This window comes from Melampsora larici-populina, assembly GCF_000204055.1.
Source record: "Melampsora larici-populina 98AG31 unplaced genomic scaffold MELLAscaffold_1, whole genome shotgun sequence".
Taxonomy (NCBI): domain Eukaryota; kingdom Fungi; phylum Basidiomycota; class Pucciniomycetes; order Pucciniales; family Melampsoraceae; genus Melampsora; species Melampsora laricis-populina.
The window spans coordinates 3,433,010-3,446,489 of record NW_006768765.1 but is presented as its reverse complement, the minus strand read 5'-3'; the positions used below and the strand labels follow the sequence as shown (position 1 = coordinate 3,446,489).

Here is a 13,480-nt window from a genome sequence, read left to right as displayed (position 1 = left end):
ATGGCATCACTTCCCACATCATCAAATCAAACCGAAACCTTGTCAATCTTACCTCGTCATATCTCAATATATCTTACATCCCAAAATATAATTATCAAACCTGGTCGACTGAAAGAAACCGAACCCGCCAAGGTAGCTAGTTTCGAGTATCATCCTCAATCGGCATTAGAAGTCATCGAGAAATGGAATGAACCCTCAAGCTCTTTATCATCTGATTCTTCGTTAATCAAAGCTGAATTTGATGGATTAGTTGGAATTCTTAAATTGTTTCATGGTGAGTCATGTTTTCTTCAAAAGATCTTTTAGATTGAGATAACCCGTATTATTTGATCTGATCCTCATGATCTCAACTTATTCTGTTTGATTTTAACAGATTCATATTTGATTTTGATCTCATCTCAATCAATTTCAGGTTCATTCAAAGCTTTTCAAAATAAAAAAATCTATAACATAAAACATGTAATAGCCTTACCATTAAATCATAGGAAAGCCACGTTAATCTTAAAAGATTATCTTAAGCGGAAATCTCCAGTCGATTTCACATCTCCATCCAACACGATCAATCAAAACCTTTTAGTGGATCTTCCGAGTGAAAGTGATGAAAGTTCAGATCCTGAAACTTCAAGTCCTAGTCCTCCAGAAGCTGATGAAGATCCACCACCCGTACTCATCGACAGTTTATCTAAAGATCATATTATTCCTTCTACAGCCTCAGCTCGTAAGATTAGCTTAGGACGACTTTTTTGGAAACCTAAACCTAATCGTGCAAGTCGTTCTGTGTCAGTTCAGGTATCAAAAGAGGACCTTTTAACCGTTCCAGAACATGATAAACCATCAGCTTCAATTCCAGTCACTCCTTTACTAAGTTCGGATCCTGTGCCGAACACTCCTATAACCGTTACAAGCCCATCTCAAGAAGACTCCAAAGTTGAAAGCAAGACTCATGACTCAGCTGCTCGTCTAACACTTGATCTTAAGATTATGAAAGAGTTATGTGCTGAGTTATCTCATGGTGGGATGTATTACGCCTTAGATTGGGATCTCACTCATCGATTACAAGCACAATCGAAATCTTCTCAAAGAGAGAGTGTAAGCTCTGATGTGGCTATATCATCATCTTCCGGTATAGCAGGAGATTCAAAACAGACGGTGCGTTGCAAAAATCAATCAACTCGCTTGAAAGAATGTTTGGCTGATGAACATGTGTTATGGTGACAATACAGGATCAGGAATTAGCGCAAGATCCGCAAGCTGCTCAATATCTCTATCAACAAGCCGATCGAAGATTTTGGTGGAATCATCATATGATTGAACCATTTATTCAAGCTGGTGTTAGTCGAATTTCCTAAATATACCATCAAAATCTAGGACTAATGTGCGTATTTCTTCCAAAAACGTTTATCAAATTCAAACTTTTAAAACAGTTAAACTCACTTATATATGTGATCATACAAGGTTATGTAGAATCGACTACCATTTATTTCCCGATTCCAATCCGATCCTCAACTTCAAAAGCCACAGATTCTCAAGTTGAAGTCAACGATTTACATCCGATCGAATTTGGCATCATTTCCAGAAGATCGATCGAACGACACGGATTACGTTATCAACGTCGTGGGATCGATTTGAATGGTTCGACGGCTAATTTTGTGGAAACGGAATGCTTGATGGGATCTCATCTTTTTAAGGATCCTCATCAAGATCAACTTTGGAGTTTTGTACAGATCAGAGGTAGTATTCCATTATTTTGGAATCAAACTCCTTGGGCACTTAAACCTCCACCTGTACTTGAAGGAACTCAAATTGAAAACTTGGGTAAATCGATCTTCTTCAAACGTTTTTCATTTGTTTTGATAATCTTGATTTTCGATTGATGACTTAACCTTTCTGGTGCTGGTCCTGGGCTTTTGTTATAGATGCACTTCGAAAACATTTTATTACACAAACTCATCGATATGGTGATATATTGATAGTTTGTTTAGCAGAAAAAACGGGAAACGAAGGTAAATTGGTTAATGAATATGAACATCAAGTTGAAGTTCTTAATCAACAACCCTCCACAACCGATTTGAGATCCAACATTAAATATCTTGGATGGGATTTTCATAAAGAATGTAAAGGAATGCATTATGAAAAGATATCTAATTTGATGGATGAATCATTAGATGAATTACTCAAACATGGGTAAGTTCTTTATTTTTTTAAAAACTTATCTCATCCTTTTTGGCTTTCTTCTAAGCTAGATTGATTTTCAATGGTTTTCTTTTGACAGTTATTTCTCATCAGATGGTAAACTTCAAACTGGTGTGATTAGAACATCTTGTATTGATTGTTTAGATCGAACAAATGTAGTTCAAGCTAGGTTTTCAAAAGAAATCTTAAACCAATTTCTCATTCATCTTGGTTTACCTGATCATCCTTCAAATTCACCAAATTCAGATGGTGGAATGGATGTTTCGTTTAATGAGATGTGGGCCAATAATGGTGATCAGATTAGTAAACAGTATGCTGGTACATCAGCTCTTAAAGGTGATTTTGTTAGGTTTGTGTTGATTGATTGAAGTTCTTGTGGGCCTCTTTCTTTAAAGTTGAATCTTGGTGGTTTTCTTTTTGGTGGGACGTAGGACCGGTAAGAGGGATTGGAGAGGGATCGTCAATGATGCTACTAATTCGGTGGCAAGGATGTGGCTGAATTCTATGACGGATTTCTTTAAACAGACTGTGCTTGATTAGTAAGCCTTGAAAGATCTCATAAAGACATGATGAGTTGGATTTGATTGATTTTTCTTGGTTCTTTAGTGCGCTTGGGGTTAACCATGCCACTTTTTCACAATTTCAAGATAGTTTGAATGTCACTGATCCAGGTCAATTACTTCGACTTTCAAAAGTTAGATCGATTGCTAGTAAGTTTTTTTCCTCCCCTAGATCTTACTTGAATGATGTGTTTTTGATGTGATGTTGCTTTTTTTTGTGAAACAGTTGATACAGCATCTCAATATGTTTTACCTGAAGGAGAATCTAAAATATCTGGTTGGAGTTTATTAACACCTTTACAACCTAATACAAAACAATGTAGTGAAGGACTTATTGAGCGAGTTGTATTGTTGAGTAATAAAGCTATTTATGTGGTCAATTACGATTATGGATTACAAAAAGTAGGTAAAGTCATCCATAAGATCTCGCTAAATTTATCCTGAACGCATGTTGATGGGGTTTATCGTTTGATGTGGGTATACTCATAGGTAGAAGAGTTTACGAGGATCGGATTGGATGATATCATCAAGATTCAAAGAGGTAAACGATCAAATCTCAAAGTTTCATGTAAAACAAAGCCAACTGATAGATGTTTGGTCATTTTATGATGATTTTACATTTATGTACAGGTGTTTATATTACTTCATGTTTAGAAGAAAGTGAAAAAGATGAAAAAGAAAATTATGGATTTGTGATCCATTACGATATGATGGGGCGAAGCCAGAAAGCGACGGAATTGGGAAACCAAAGAACAAACGAGTTGAAAGAAACAATAGTAGAAAGAATAATTTCCTTTAAAGTGATTAGATCGAGTAGTAGTGATCATCAAAATGAAAAGAGTTGTGAAGAGATCAGTTTAGAGATTTTGAAGATGATTGAATCGATTGATGTAGAAAGGTTTCAAGATAAGATTTTCGTAGAATGTATTTTAAGTTTAGAAGAAGTTGAAAAGATGACAAGTTTATTGGCACGGGTTACTAGAGGTGTTAGACATTTGATTTGGTAAAGTGTTTATCTTGTTTGAGTTGATTGATGAAAATTCAATTCCAAGTGAAAGTTTTGTAATTTGTTTTAGTTTATCTGTTTTCTTTATTTTTAAAATGTTTTCTTTTTATACTTGTAAACCTATTATTTAATAGAATGTAAATAATTTATTTTTGATCTTTTCTTTTGCATCTGGTTGATCATGATAAGAATGAAATCACTAATTCTGAAGTTGTTGTAGAGATTATGAAATACAATCAAGTTTGTGTAGAAGCCAAAAACTTCATTTTGATCAAGAAAAACGGAGTTTTGGGCTGAAGATTATAATTTTTGAGTTCCAAAGATTAGCCCAATGGAGCTCAGATCTTCAAGTCTGATGTCTTGATCAACATCATTTTGATGTGAGTTCTTTTGAATGTGTGAAGCAAAATATTAAACTTCAAATCGGACCCCGCACTCAAAATTTGGAGGTTTTGTTTCGAAAGGTTTTGATATTTAAAGATCTACAAGAATTCCCAAATCTTGTTTTCTCAAGAATACAAACTTTAGATTGACGCGTTTCGTTCTGTCTACTCAAAGCGAATGATGGATTCAGAAAAAGAAACTTCAAAAACCATCAAATCACCAACCACCAAATCAAATCAAATCACACTATACTCAGTTTTACCTGGTAAGTTTTTCTCTAAACCAATCAAATATGTAATTTAAACAAAAACGAATACAAAGTCATTAACGAAAAGAATGTTTTACTGATTTATTTTTTCCGCTTCATTGTAGGTTTACAACTTTTATCAATCGTTTCACCCTTTGTATTATTATTAAGAAAGAATTCAATCACAGGATATTTTAGATTAAATGGAGTTTTGACTTTTGGAATTGGTGGTAGTCTTGGAATTGCAAATGCAACATTAAGACCGATTCCACGTGTAGAACAAACTCATGAAAGAGTTAGGTTAAATGTATGTCCAAGTTTTTTTTTTCTCAGTATTGATGATTTCATTAATATTGATTTTGGATTGGTTCTTGTTTTTTTTTTTTTGTGAAAAAAGGATTTTTCAATTATCGGTGGTAGCTTGGGTTCTTTAATCATTTCAACTTTTTTTGCTCATCGTGGAATTTTAAAAGTTTTAAGTTTAATTCCAGGTGGTGCAAGTTTTGGTATTGCTACTGGATTCTTAACTGGAATCATTAATACTAAATCAGATAAATCAAATTAAAACAAAGAAAAAGGTTTTACATTTGATCTGAAGAAATGGATTAATCATATTTTCTTTTTTTAGTCATTAATTTATCGAAACGAAAAAAAACAATCAAATGTTAACAAACACTTCAATCAAATGCTTAGGTTATCGTGCTTACCATTTTTAAAATTTCTCATAAATCATTATATCTTTTTTGAAGGTTGTAAAAGATTATTATTTAATGTAATCTCGTATTCTTGTACATACGTATGTAAAAATTCGTCTCTTTTTCAAACTGACGTTAGAATGTTTTTAAATGTAAATACAATTCATCAGTAAATCCAATGAAGTTTGCATATCAACTGTCTCAAATATGTAGTGGAGAAAATTCATTTGCAATAAGTTAGTCTCATGCAGAATAGCCAGGCAAGCTGCAAGACAAAAGTAAGCTGGTTCATAATTTCACGTCCTTATAGCACTGTGTGATGGAATAACTCTCTTTTGTTTTGCAAGATGATTGTATAACAGCTTATGATATGAGTAGCCAATCTAGTAAACGTATACAGAGTCTGTAAGTGATATAAGTGGTTACTTCCCCAAAGAAAAGATTCTGGTTCCTTCAATCTTGCAAGCTCTGAGACTGCACCACAAAAATGAACAAGTTCCCCTGCTCATCAAGGCTTGCTCAAGAAGTAGTGGGACTCAGTTAAGTTGACTGCAAGTCAATAAGCAAATATGTGTTGATGATGCTTTGATCATAAGGGTAAACCAGCAACAAATGGACACTAGACATTGACTGAACAATTGTTTTATCCACTCTTTGATTACAAGTGTGATGTAATGATAGTCAAAGCCAAATGCAGGTCAGTGTTTTGTCACAAATCAAACAATATCCAAGTAAAGTGATCAAACAGGGTCAAAATCTGCTAGATGGTAAAATTTCGGTACTAGAAATCCGCCTGATCCTAGATCGAAAGAGCAAGGCAACCAACCCAAAGATGTGTCACTGAAAATAAGGCTGGTAGTATACACTAACTCTGTAGTAAAGTTGATTGCACTCAACACTTTATAGGTAAGGAACCAAAGACAGGTAAACAAGAGATACTTCTCCATATACATGTATGTATGATGATTGGATTGAATCAGCTACAAACATATAGAATGACGTGCATGTTTGTGTCGATCGGATCTCAATATTTACAAATTCTTTAATGTATATAGTATTTCCCAAATTCTTTGTAGTCTTTTGTGACCGGGACTGATACAATCAGGCTTACTAAATTGGCTGACAATCCGTACAAGCTATCAAAAGAATGAACAATAAAGACAAGTGATTAGAAATCATATCTGAACTTCGGCGATGATAAGAAAGAAAGATTTTACTTACATACGTAGGGCGAAACACCCACGTCACGGGGACAGTAATACATATCATTCTTAATACTCGTGCAAGCTGAACATATACGTGAAAAGAAGATGTCATGGATTTGGTTGAGAAAAAGATGTGATCAAGGGATGAGCAATAGAGAGAGAAAGAAAAGGTGTACTTACAATAGGCATTCCTATTATTAATCTTGCGAGGGGCTGGACCATACGCTTTGCACTGTTGAAGAGTACCAGGTAGGTTCTTCGAAACTTCGCTTTGGAGTTGACAACCAGTCATATTAATCACAATATCACCTACCGATGTAATGATCACAGAACAATTAGGTGTAAATCATCATGCGTGTTTGTATAAATACTAGAGCTAGTGGTGCAACTTTACCATCTCCACCGCAACTGTTAGGTTGACAAAAAAATCCAAAAAACTTTCCACTTGAGGAGCCACCGTCTACCTGCTGACAAACTGTGTCAAAGCAGAAACAGAAACACTTAGATCTGAAATTTATGCAAGAAACTAGAATGCAATGAAAATCACTCACCTGAGGTCTCGCCCGAATCGCGCGAAGCAAATCCGTAGTTACATACCGCCGCGATACCAGGCTTATTGCGCGCTGTTATCAAAGCAGGTAATGAGAGAATCATACACAAGACAAAAACCTTGATAAAACCTTTTGAGGACATCTTTGGGTATGTTAAGGAAAAAAGAATTGGTAGGTGATGGGAATCCAGCGGTGACGGTAGAAGCGGTCTATTTAAGATCTTTCTGTTCACCTGGCGGTGCTTGCAGATTCTTGGTGGCGTGGTACTCAATAGGGATAAGGGTCCTCAAGTCCACCAAAGAAGAGTGCGTTTGAATTGAAGCTTGACCCTTCCGAATTGTTCATTTATTTAGCGCCCCTTGTTTCAAGTTAAGCAGTGGCTCAGCGGTGCATGTAGTTTATGATGTTTATGCGCAACTCGCTCATATATCCGGATTCCGGGGGGGATTCCGCGTGAGTACAACTTGGACCCTGCTCGATTTTCTTTGACTTGAGGACGCCTATCTGTCACAAGATTCTGTTGGTGATAACTTGGTAAGTTTAGGTCTCCAGGTTGTGGCAGCTTACAATGAATCATTCAATTAGCAATGGTCAGTGTCAGTTTCCTTAGCCAAGAAAGTTGCCAAGGAGGAAGAGACTTTGATCCTGGACTCTTAGAATGATCTTGCTTGATCCCGAGTATTGGACAGAAAAATTGTATGGCAAGTCATTTTCGCACTCTCCTTTACTGCACAACTCCAAACACCAGGACAATGTAAACATAATCTGTATCTTATCAAGGAGTCAAAGGTAAATAACAGTCCTGGCCACTGCTTTTCCTTGACGGCTATATAAGTAGCTGATGTCCTCCGTGCAACTCACTGCAGACACCAGTCAGCAGGAAACAATTGTATGCAAATCATATTTTAGATTTATTACAATCTTTTTCATCAACTGTCTTCATCACTCTTGACTTTCAAGACCCAATCTATTTAATCTTTTTGTTTTTTTTTCTAGAATTTAGAAACACTCAAATTTAAACAAAATCTACAAATTTATCACAAAATAAAAATAGCTTAAATAATACTACAAAACAAATGAAAAAAAAGAAAACCGAATCCACAAAATGTAAGAAACCAAAAAAAAAATGTGTAAAGAAGCCAAAAAATGATTGTTTTTTGTGGTTGTTGTTGTTGTGAAACCCATAAAAAAGATAACCCCATAGAAACAAATTAAAGGAACCAATCTAGTACATGATTGTGTTTTTTTCCTCCAACAGTTTTTTTATTCTAAGAACCTTAACTTTCTACACAAAACTTTCAAACATCCATCAAAAAACCAACATAAGTAACCATATGTGACGTGTATATGTATCTTTCCTTTCTTGTTTTGCATGTCTGTTGTTTAACCCACACTTTCAAAACTATCATTCATAGTATATTTTAAAACACCTTCATCAGATAAATGTCCATCAGCTCCCATCACACTTTCATGTCCAAAAGTAGTAAGTAAAAGTCCAAGTTCTTTAGTTCCTTGAACAACCGAAGGAACTCGTAACTATCAAAGCAAAAAGAAAAACCCATCAATAAGTTTCATTGTAATAAATAAAATCAAGAATGTAAAAAAAAGACTGACAAGTAAAGTAGCATCAAACATAACACCTAGTAAATTATTGGCTTTGGCAAATCTGGTGGCTTCTATCATACTTGAACATCTTCGATCATCTAGTTCTCTATTAGTAGCTAATAATGATTGTCCATCAGAGCTCAAACCAGCTACTCCACAAAATGAAGCAAAGAAGACGGCATCTAAACAAAGAGATTTCATCATAAAATTTGTCAGCTTAGTGTGATCAACATGTCCGAAAAAATATACTCACAATTAGGTTGTTTCCAATTCAAGGCTGTACATACAGATGGATCCAATGAAGAAAGGACTAATCTTCTCCTTAACTTTGTTGAACCAGTTCGATCATTCGTTTCAGCAGCTTCATAAATCGTCTTTAGTACAGCGTCCACAAGTGTATCGAGATCTAAACCATTACAATAACCTATTGTAGCTCCAATCATACCACCTCGGTTACCAATCTTTCCACTTTCGATCTCAAGGTTAAGTCCAAATCTTGCTGGCATACGAATCAAGACGTCCTTTAAACACGCCATTGATTGTCCAATAAGTGTATGCCATCTTGCAGCAGTCAAATCTTCCTGTACATCTGGTATGATATCATCAAGAGTACATTTGAGTTGGATAGCTAACGTATTGAATTGTTCACTCGTCAAAGCACAAATTTGAACATCTAAACCTCCCAGTGATAAAGTAGCTTTAGGATAAACCACTGGTACACCATCGCGAGTGACTTGGACTATTACACGAACATATTCACCCGATAGTGATGAAGATGTAACAAAGGCAGTGGTAGGATGAGGCGTCGAAGGGGTACCGGCTGGCGAAGTGACTGGAGATTCGATAGAAGAGGGGTTGACTCCTGCTGTCCCTGTTCCAACACCTGATACATTAGATGTAGCTTTCCAATAAGTTTCGACTCGTCCACCAAGCGAAAGTTGAACGCCTTGGAAAGGGCTGATCACATTCAACTCAAAGGCTACCTCGCCAATCACTTTGAGATGTTTGTCCAAGAGTGGTAACACATATGATTTATGGTTCCATGAATCCCTGAACGTAGACGGAAGGGCTGCTGCCTTACCCATGATCCGTGTTCCAAAAGTAGGAAACAAATCAAACTCGAGAGCAAATTGATCAAGAGCATCAGTATGAAATGCAAACGATTCATGTTCATAATCAAGTGGTAAGATCGTGCTATGAACAGCTGAAGATGGGTCAGCTCGATTACTAATCACTAATTTCAGTGAAGTAAGCTCGGGCTGGCCGTAGAGTTGAACAACAGGACGAAGGTTACGTGACGTATTGGGATGACCAAGAGATAATTGGATGAGTGCCTTCTTGTCCAAGTAGTTGTGACCATAAATCCGGAATGGCATGATCGGTGGAGGTAATGACAAATCTGGTATCAGATCAACATCAAGATCGTTGCCTTGAAGCTCGGAGGATGCCCCTGTCATGAAACTACTACCCGACTTATACCCGTCCTGTGGAGCAGATTGGCCTGTTCGATTGATACTCCAAGGTGAGGTATCAACATCGGGCTTAGCACAAATTGATTTTGGACCGATACAGCCTTCAGCAAGTAAAAGATTGACGCAATCAATATGGCCTCGCCATGCAGCGTAGTGAATTGGGGGTTTTCGACTTTCATCCAACATTTGACAATTGGATTGTGCTTCGATCAAAACCTTTACACAAACACTATGCCCTTCACTAGCAGCATGAAAAAGTGGTGTCCATTGATTGAATTTATCGAGTTCATTAACATTTGCACCTGAATCAACCAACAGATGTAACAGATCGGCATGACCTTCACGAGCCGCAAGATGCTGAGGCCACATTCCTTCATGATTGGCCAAGATCTGGGCGCCACGCTTGAGCATCATGACAGCGATTTCTTGATGGCCATACTGGCAAGCGAGCGATAATGGAACGAAGTCGGCATGCTGTTTCGGGTCGACGGTAACCCCACTATCGAGCAAAGTACGGACACATTCGGTGTGGCCCTTGGTGACGGCGTAAATCAGAGGTGTATATCCATCGTGATCAGATGAGTATGCATTGGCACCACAACTGAGAAGAAGATTACAAGCTGCAGCGTGTCCATTCATAGCAGCATAATGCAACGGTTGACGACCATAGACATCAATGTTCAAGACTGAGACCTTATGATCGACAGCTTGACGGATGAGACGAGTACGACCGACACTAGCGGCTTCATGTAAGCAGGATCTTCCACTGATGTCATCCACAAACGAAAAGTCAAGCCTGGAAGATGGAATGAGTTCTTGATCCATCATTGCGGAGGAAGGCGTCAAGATTGACATCCTGTTGGCTTTTCCTGCGGGACATGTAGCATCGGAAGGAGAATCTTCTTCATGCAGTGCCGCTTTCCAAAGTATACGACTGATCCGATTGCGAATAGGTGCAGATTGATCAACTGGTGATGAAGGTACATGAAGATTTCGAAGGAGCTCTTGAACTTGATCGCGATTATTATCTTGGACAGCTTTAGTAAGACTAGTCTCAAATTCCTCAAACTCGATCACATCCATTTCGACATCTGTTTCATGATTTGAAATCAACGGAATGATCCGATCACTTGGGATTCCATCAGCGCTAGGATTGCTCGACCAATGCCGCGAGTCGTGATCATCAGAATCAATCAATAGCTCTTCAAGCTCTAGAACATTAGCAGCTGCTACATCATTTAATTCCGCAATACACTCCCGATTGAAAACCGGTTGAACTTCAACTTGACGAGCTAAATAAAGTTCTTTGGTAGTAGATTTAGATCTTTTATCCCATTTTTTTAATATCTTTCGGAATCCAGTTTGATTGATTTCAACAAACGTTTGAAGTTTTCTTAAATCTTTTTCAAAATTTCGAAATCCTTCATAAAGTGTTGTAAAACTTGAATTGGTTTTTGTCATCTTTCGTGTTCTAGAAAGTTGTACAATCTTTCGTTTATCGATTAATGTTCGAAGTCTTACTTTGAGATCTGCTTCTTTTTGCAAATAAAATGCGTTAATCTTTAATCAAATCAAGTAGCAAGGTTAGATAGATGCTCATATTCTCCTTGGAAACATTGAAGAATGATCTAACCTTTTCGAGCTCTCTCTCCAATTTGAAGAAGAAAGCAGCCTTATGAGCCTTCAGATTACTTTCCGCATCCGGTTCACTAAACTCTCCATTGATCACCAAAGGTTGAGGTTGATGATCTTGACGTGAGATGAGATGATTCTTATTCAAATCGGGACTGACGCCGGCTGCAAGGAGAGCAGCATCTGCTGGGCGTCCTTTGGCAAGAGAATTAATAATCTGTCGGACAATTTCTTCAAGGTTGAGGCGCGTCCCTCATCATTTTAAACTTAAAAAGAAGAGAAGATAGAAATGAAAAAAAAGAGAATTTGGTTTACAAACTTTTTTAAGTCCTTTATAATCTAGGTAAGCTACCGACCAAGTCGGAATTTGTTGAGATTGGATTTGTTTTCCGAACTGATTTTTGAAAGTCAAATCGAATTGATTATGAGCTCATCTAAAAACTGAAGTATTGATTGATTGAAGCTGATCTTTAAGAAACTTACCTTCATCGTGATACCAGAAAGCTCGCGGAATTTGAATCGAAGAGTGACAGGCAAGCTCTGAGATGCTACCTTGATGTTGTTCGAGACTGAGTGGTAATGAGTGCAGGAACTAACAGAATATAATTATTAACTGATGAGACGAGGGTTTCGTGTGATGAGAAGCAATTTAGGATGTTGCTGGTACATAAAACGATCAACGGTCAACAAACTTAGATTATGAATTTTAGCAACAACACATCAGGGCAAAGGCTGCATACACTCAAGTCAGTTTCAAAACCAGCCGATACCGTAGACTAAGACTAAGTACTTAATTGTCAAGACTTGCACCAATCAAAAAACTTCAAATATCGATTTCAACTCGTGTCTCCACGCAATCGTCAACTCAAACTTTGACAAATTTTTCAAAAATGGTCAGTTCATTCACTTCAGCATCTCACGTACTCTCTGTCGAACCTCATGATGATCAACACAAATTAACCATTGCTTCCAAATTCAACAAAACTTCAATGCATCTCGATCATTCAACATTAAGATTATTCCAGTCAGATGTTTTACATGTGGCAAAGTGGTAGGAAACGTATGGGATCAATACCTTCAAATCTTACAAAGTGGAGTTTCAGAAGGGTTAGTCGTCTTTTTTCTTGACTCTCAGCTTCATTCTCAATCCAAACACTTAACATTTCTTCTTCTTTTTTTCTCTCTTGATCAATTATAGTGACGCGATGGACGCTTTAGGTTTGAAGAGATATTGTTGTCGTCGAATGGTTTTGACTCATGTGGATCTTATTGAAAAATTACTACAATACAATCGTCGGTGTTTTTTTTTCGAATCGATTTTCGTTTTCTACACAATGGGATGAAAATTGTGACTGATTCTTTTTTGTTTTTGTTTCTTTTGTACTTTAGCTTATGAGAAACGGTCTGATAGGGCTTAAAGCATTCGTACTTCTTTTCTCGGGAGATCTTATTAATCTTGGGTAAAAATCGTTCCAGTCATCTCCACAAATCAAGGTTTCGCTTCCTTGGTCCTTGGCAAAAAAATACCTATTATCTTCGATCCAATTAGAGTCTATCAAGGTTTCTAATTTTGAATAGGATCTCGAATTTGGCCCATGAATTCAACCTTTTGTCTTTGAGATCGATAGGGCGTATCAAGACCATTATGAAATAACTTGAAGATTCAATGAGATCAAAAAAATATTGGATATGTATATATATTAATTTGATAGAGTGGGAGCTTGATCTAGTCTTCCGTTGGATGATCAACCTCGTTCTCGCTATCTTAAGTACACATGTAGATTGTAATGCATCTTCAATTGATATGTGATCATGTCTTGAATCTGTATAGCTTGATATTCACCCTACTGCAATCCATTCACATTCTGCTTACCAGGTATAAGTTGGGCAAAAATGTATGGTGATGTTATGTCTATGTTGGAGCTCAGTG

The 13,480-nt window shown here is 37.0% G+C and overlaps 5 protein-coding genes across 5 annotated transcripts; 3 read left to right on the top strand and 2 right to left on the bottom strand.

Moving 5' to 3' along the window:
- On the top strand, positions 1–3,760 carry MELLADRAFT_87169 (uncharacterized protein; the record flags this gene model as incomplete). The annotated part of the gene is made up of 11 exons (XM_007403826.1): positions 1–274; positions 374–1,149; positions 1,224–1,331; positions 1,425–1,815; positions 1,917–2,184; positions 2,273–2,542; positions 2,625–2,732; positions 2,800–2,903; positions 2,980–3,155; positions 3,243–3,294; positions 3,384–3,760. The coding sequence occupies 11 exons, from the start codon at positions 1–3 to the stop codon at positions 3,758–3,760; spliced, it is 2,904 nt and encodes a 967-aa protein (XP_007403888.1).
- A 563-nt stretch (positions 3,761–4,323) lies between these two features.
- Positions 4,324–4,955, top strand: MELLADRAFT_101445 (uncharacterized protein; the record flags this gene model as incomplete). Its single annotated transcript, XM_007403827.1, has 3 exons — positions 4,324–4,408; positions 4,516–4,697; positions 4,788–4,955. 3 exons carry the CDS (start codon positions 4,324–4,326, stop codon positions 4,953–4,955), a joined length of 435 nt encoding a protein of 144 aa, XP_007403889.1.
- A 1,240-nt stretch (positions 4,956–6,195) lies between these two features.
- MELLADRAFT_101444 (uncharacterized protein) lies at positions 6,196–6,983 on the bottom strand (the record flags this gene model as incomplete). The annotated part of the gene is made up of 5 exons (XM_007403733.1): positions 6,196–6,221; positions 6,307–6,372; positions 6,471–6,599; positions 6,685–6,765; positions 6,842–6,983. The coding sequence occupies 5 exons, from the start codon at positions 6,981–6,983 to the stop codon at positions 6,196–6,198; spliced, it is 444 nt and encodes a 147-aa protein (XP_007403795.1).
- A 1,241-nt stretch (positions 6,984–8,224) lies between these two features.
- On the bottom strand, positions 8,225–12,039 carry MELLADRAFT_101443 (uncharacterized protein; the record flags this gene model as incomplete). The annotated part of the gene is made up of 7 exons (XM_007403732.1): positions 8,225–8,377; positions 8,456–8,628; positions 8,700–9,961; positions 10,703–11,478; positions 11,552–11,767; positions 11,870–11,944; positions 12,034–12,039. The coding sequence occupies 7 exons, from the start codon at positions 12,037–12,039 to the stop codon at positions 8,225–8,227; spliced, it is 2,661 nt and encodes an 886-aa protein (XP_007403794.1).
- A 401-nt stretch (positions 12,040–12,440) lies between these two features.
- Positions 12,441–12,968, top strand: MELLADRAFT_87167 (uncharacterized protein; the record flags this gene model as incomplete). Its single annotated transcript, XM_007403828.1, has 4 exons — positions 12,441–12,443; positions 12,566–12,657; positions 12,749–12,843; positions 12,940–12,968. 4 exons carry the CDS (start codon positions 12,441–12,443, stop codon positions 12,966–12,968), a joined length of 219 nt encoding a protein of 72 aa, XP_007403890.1.
- Between the last annotated feature and the right edge of the window lie 512 nt (positions 12,969–13,480).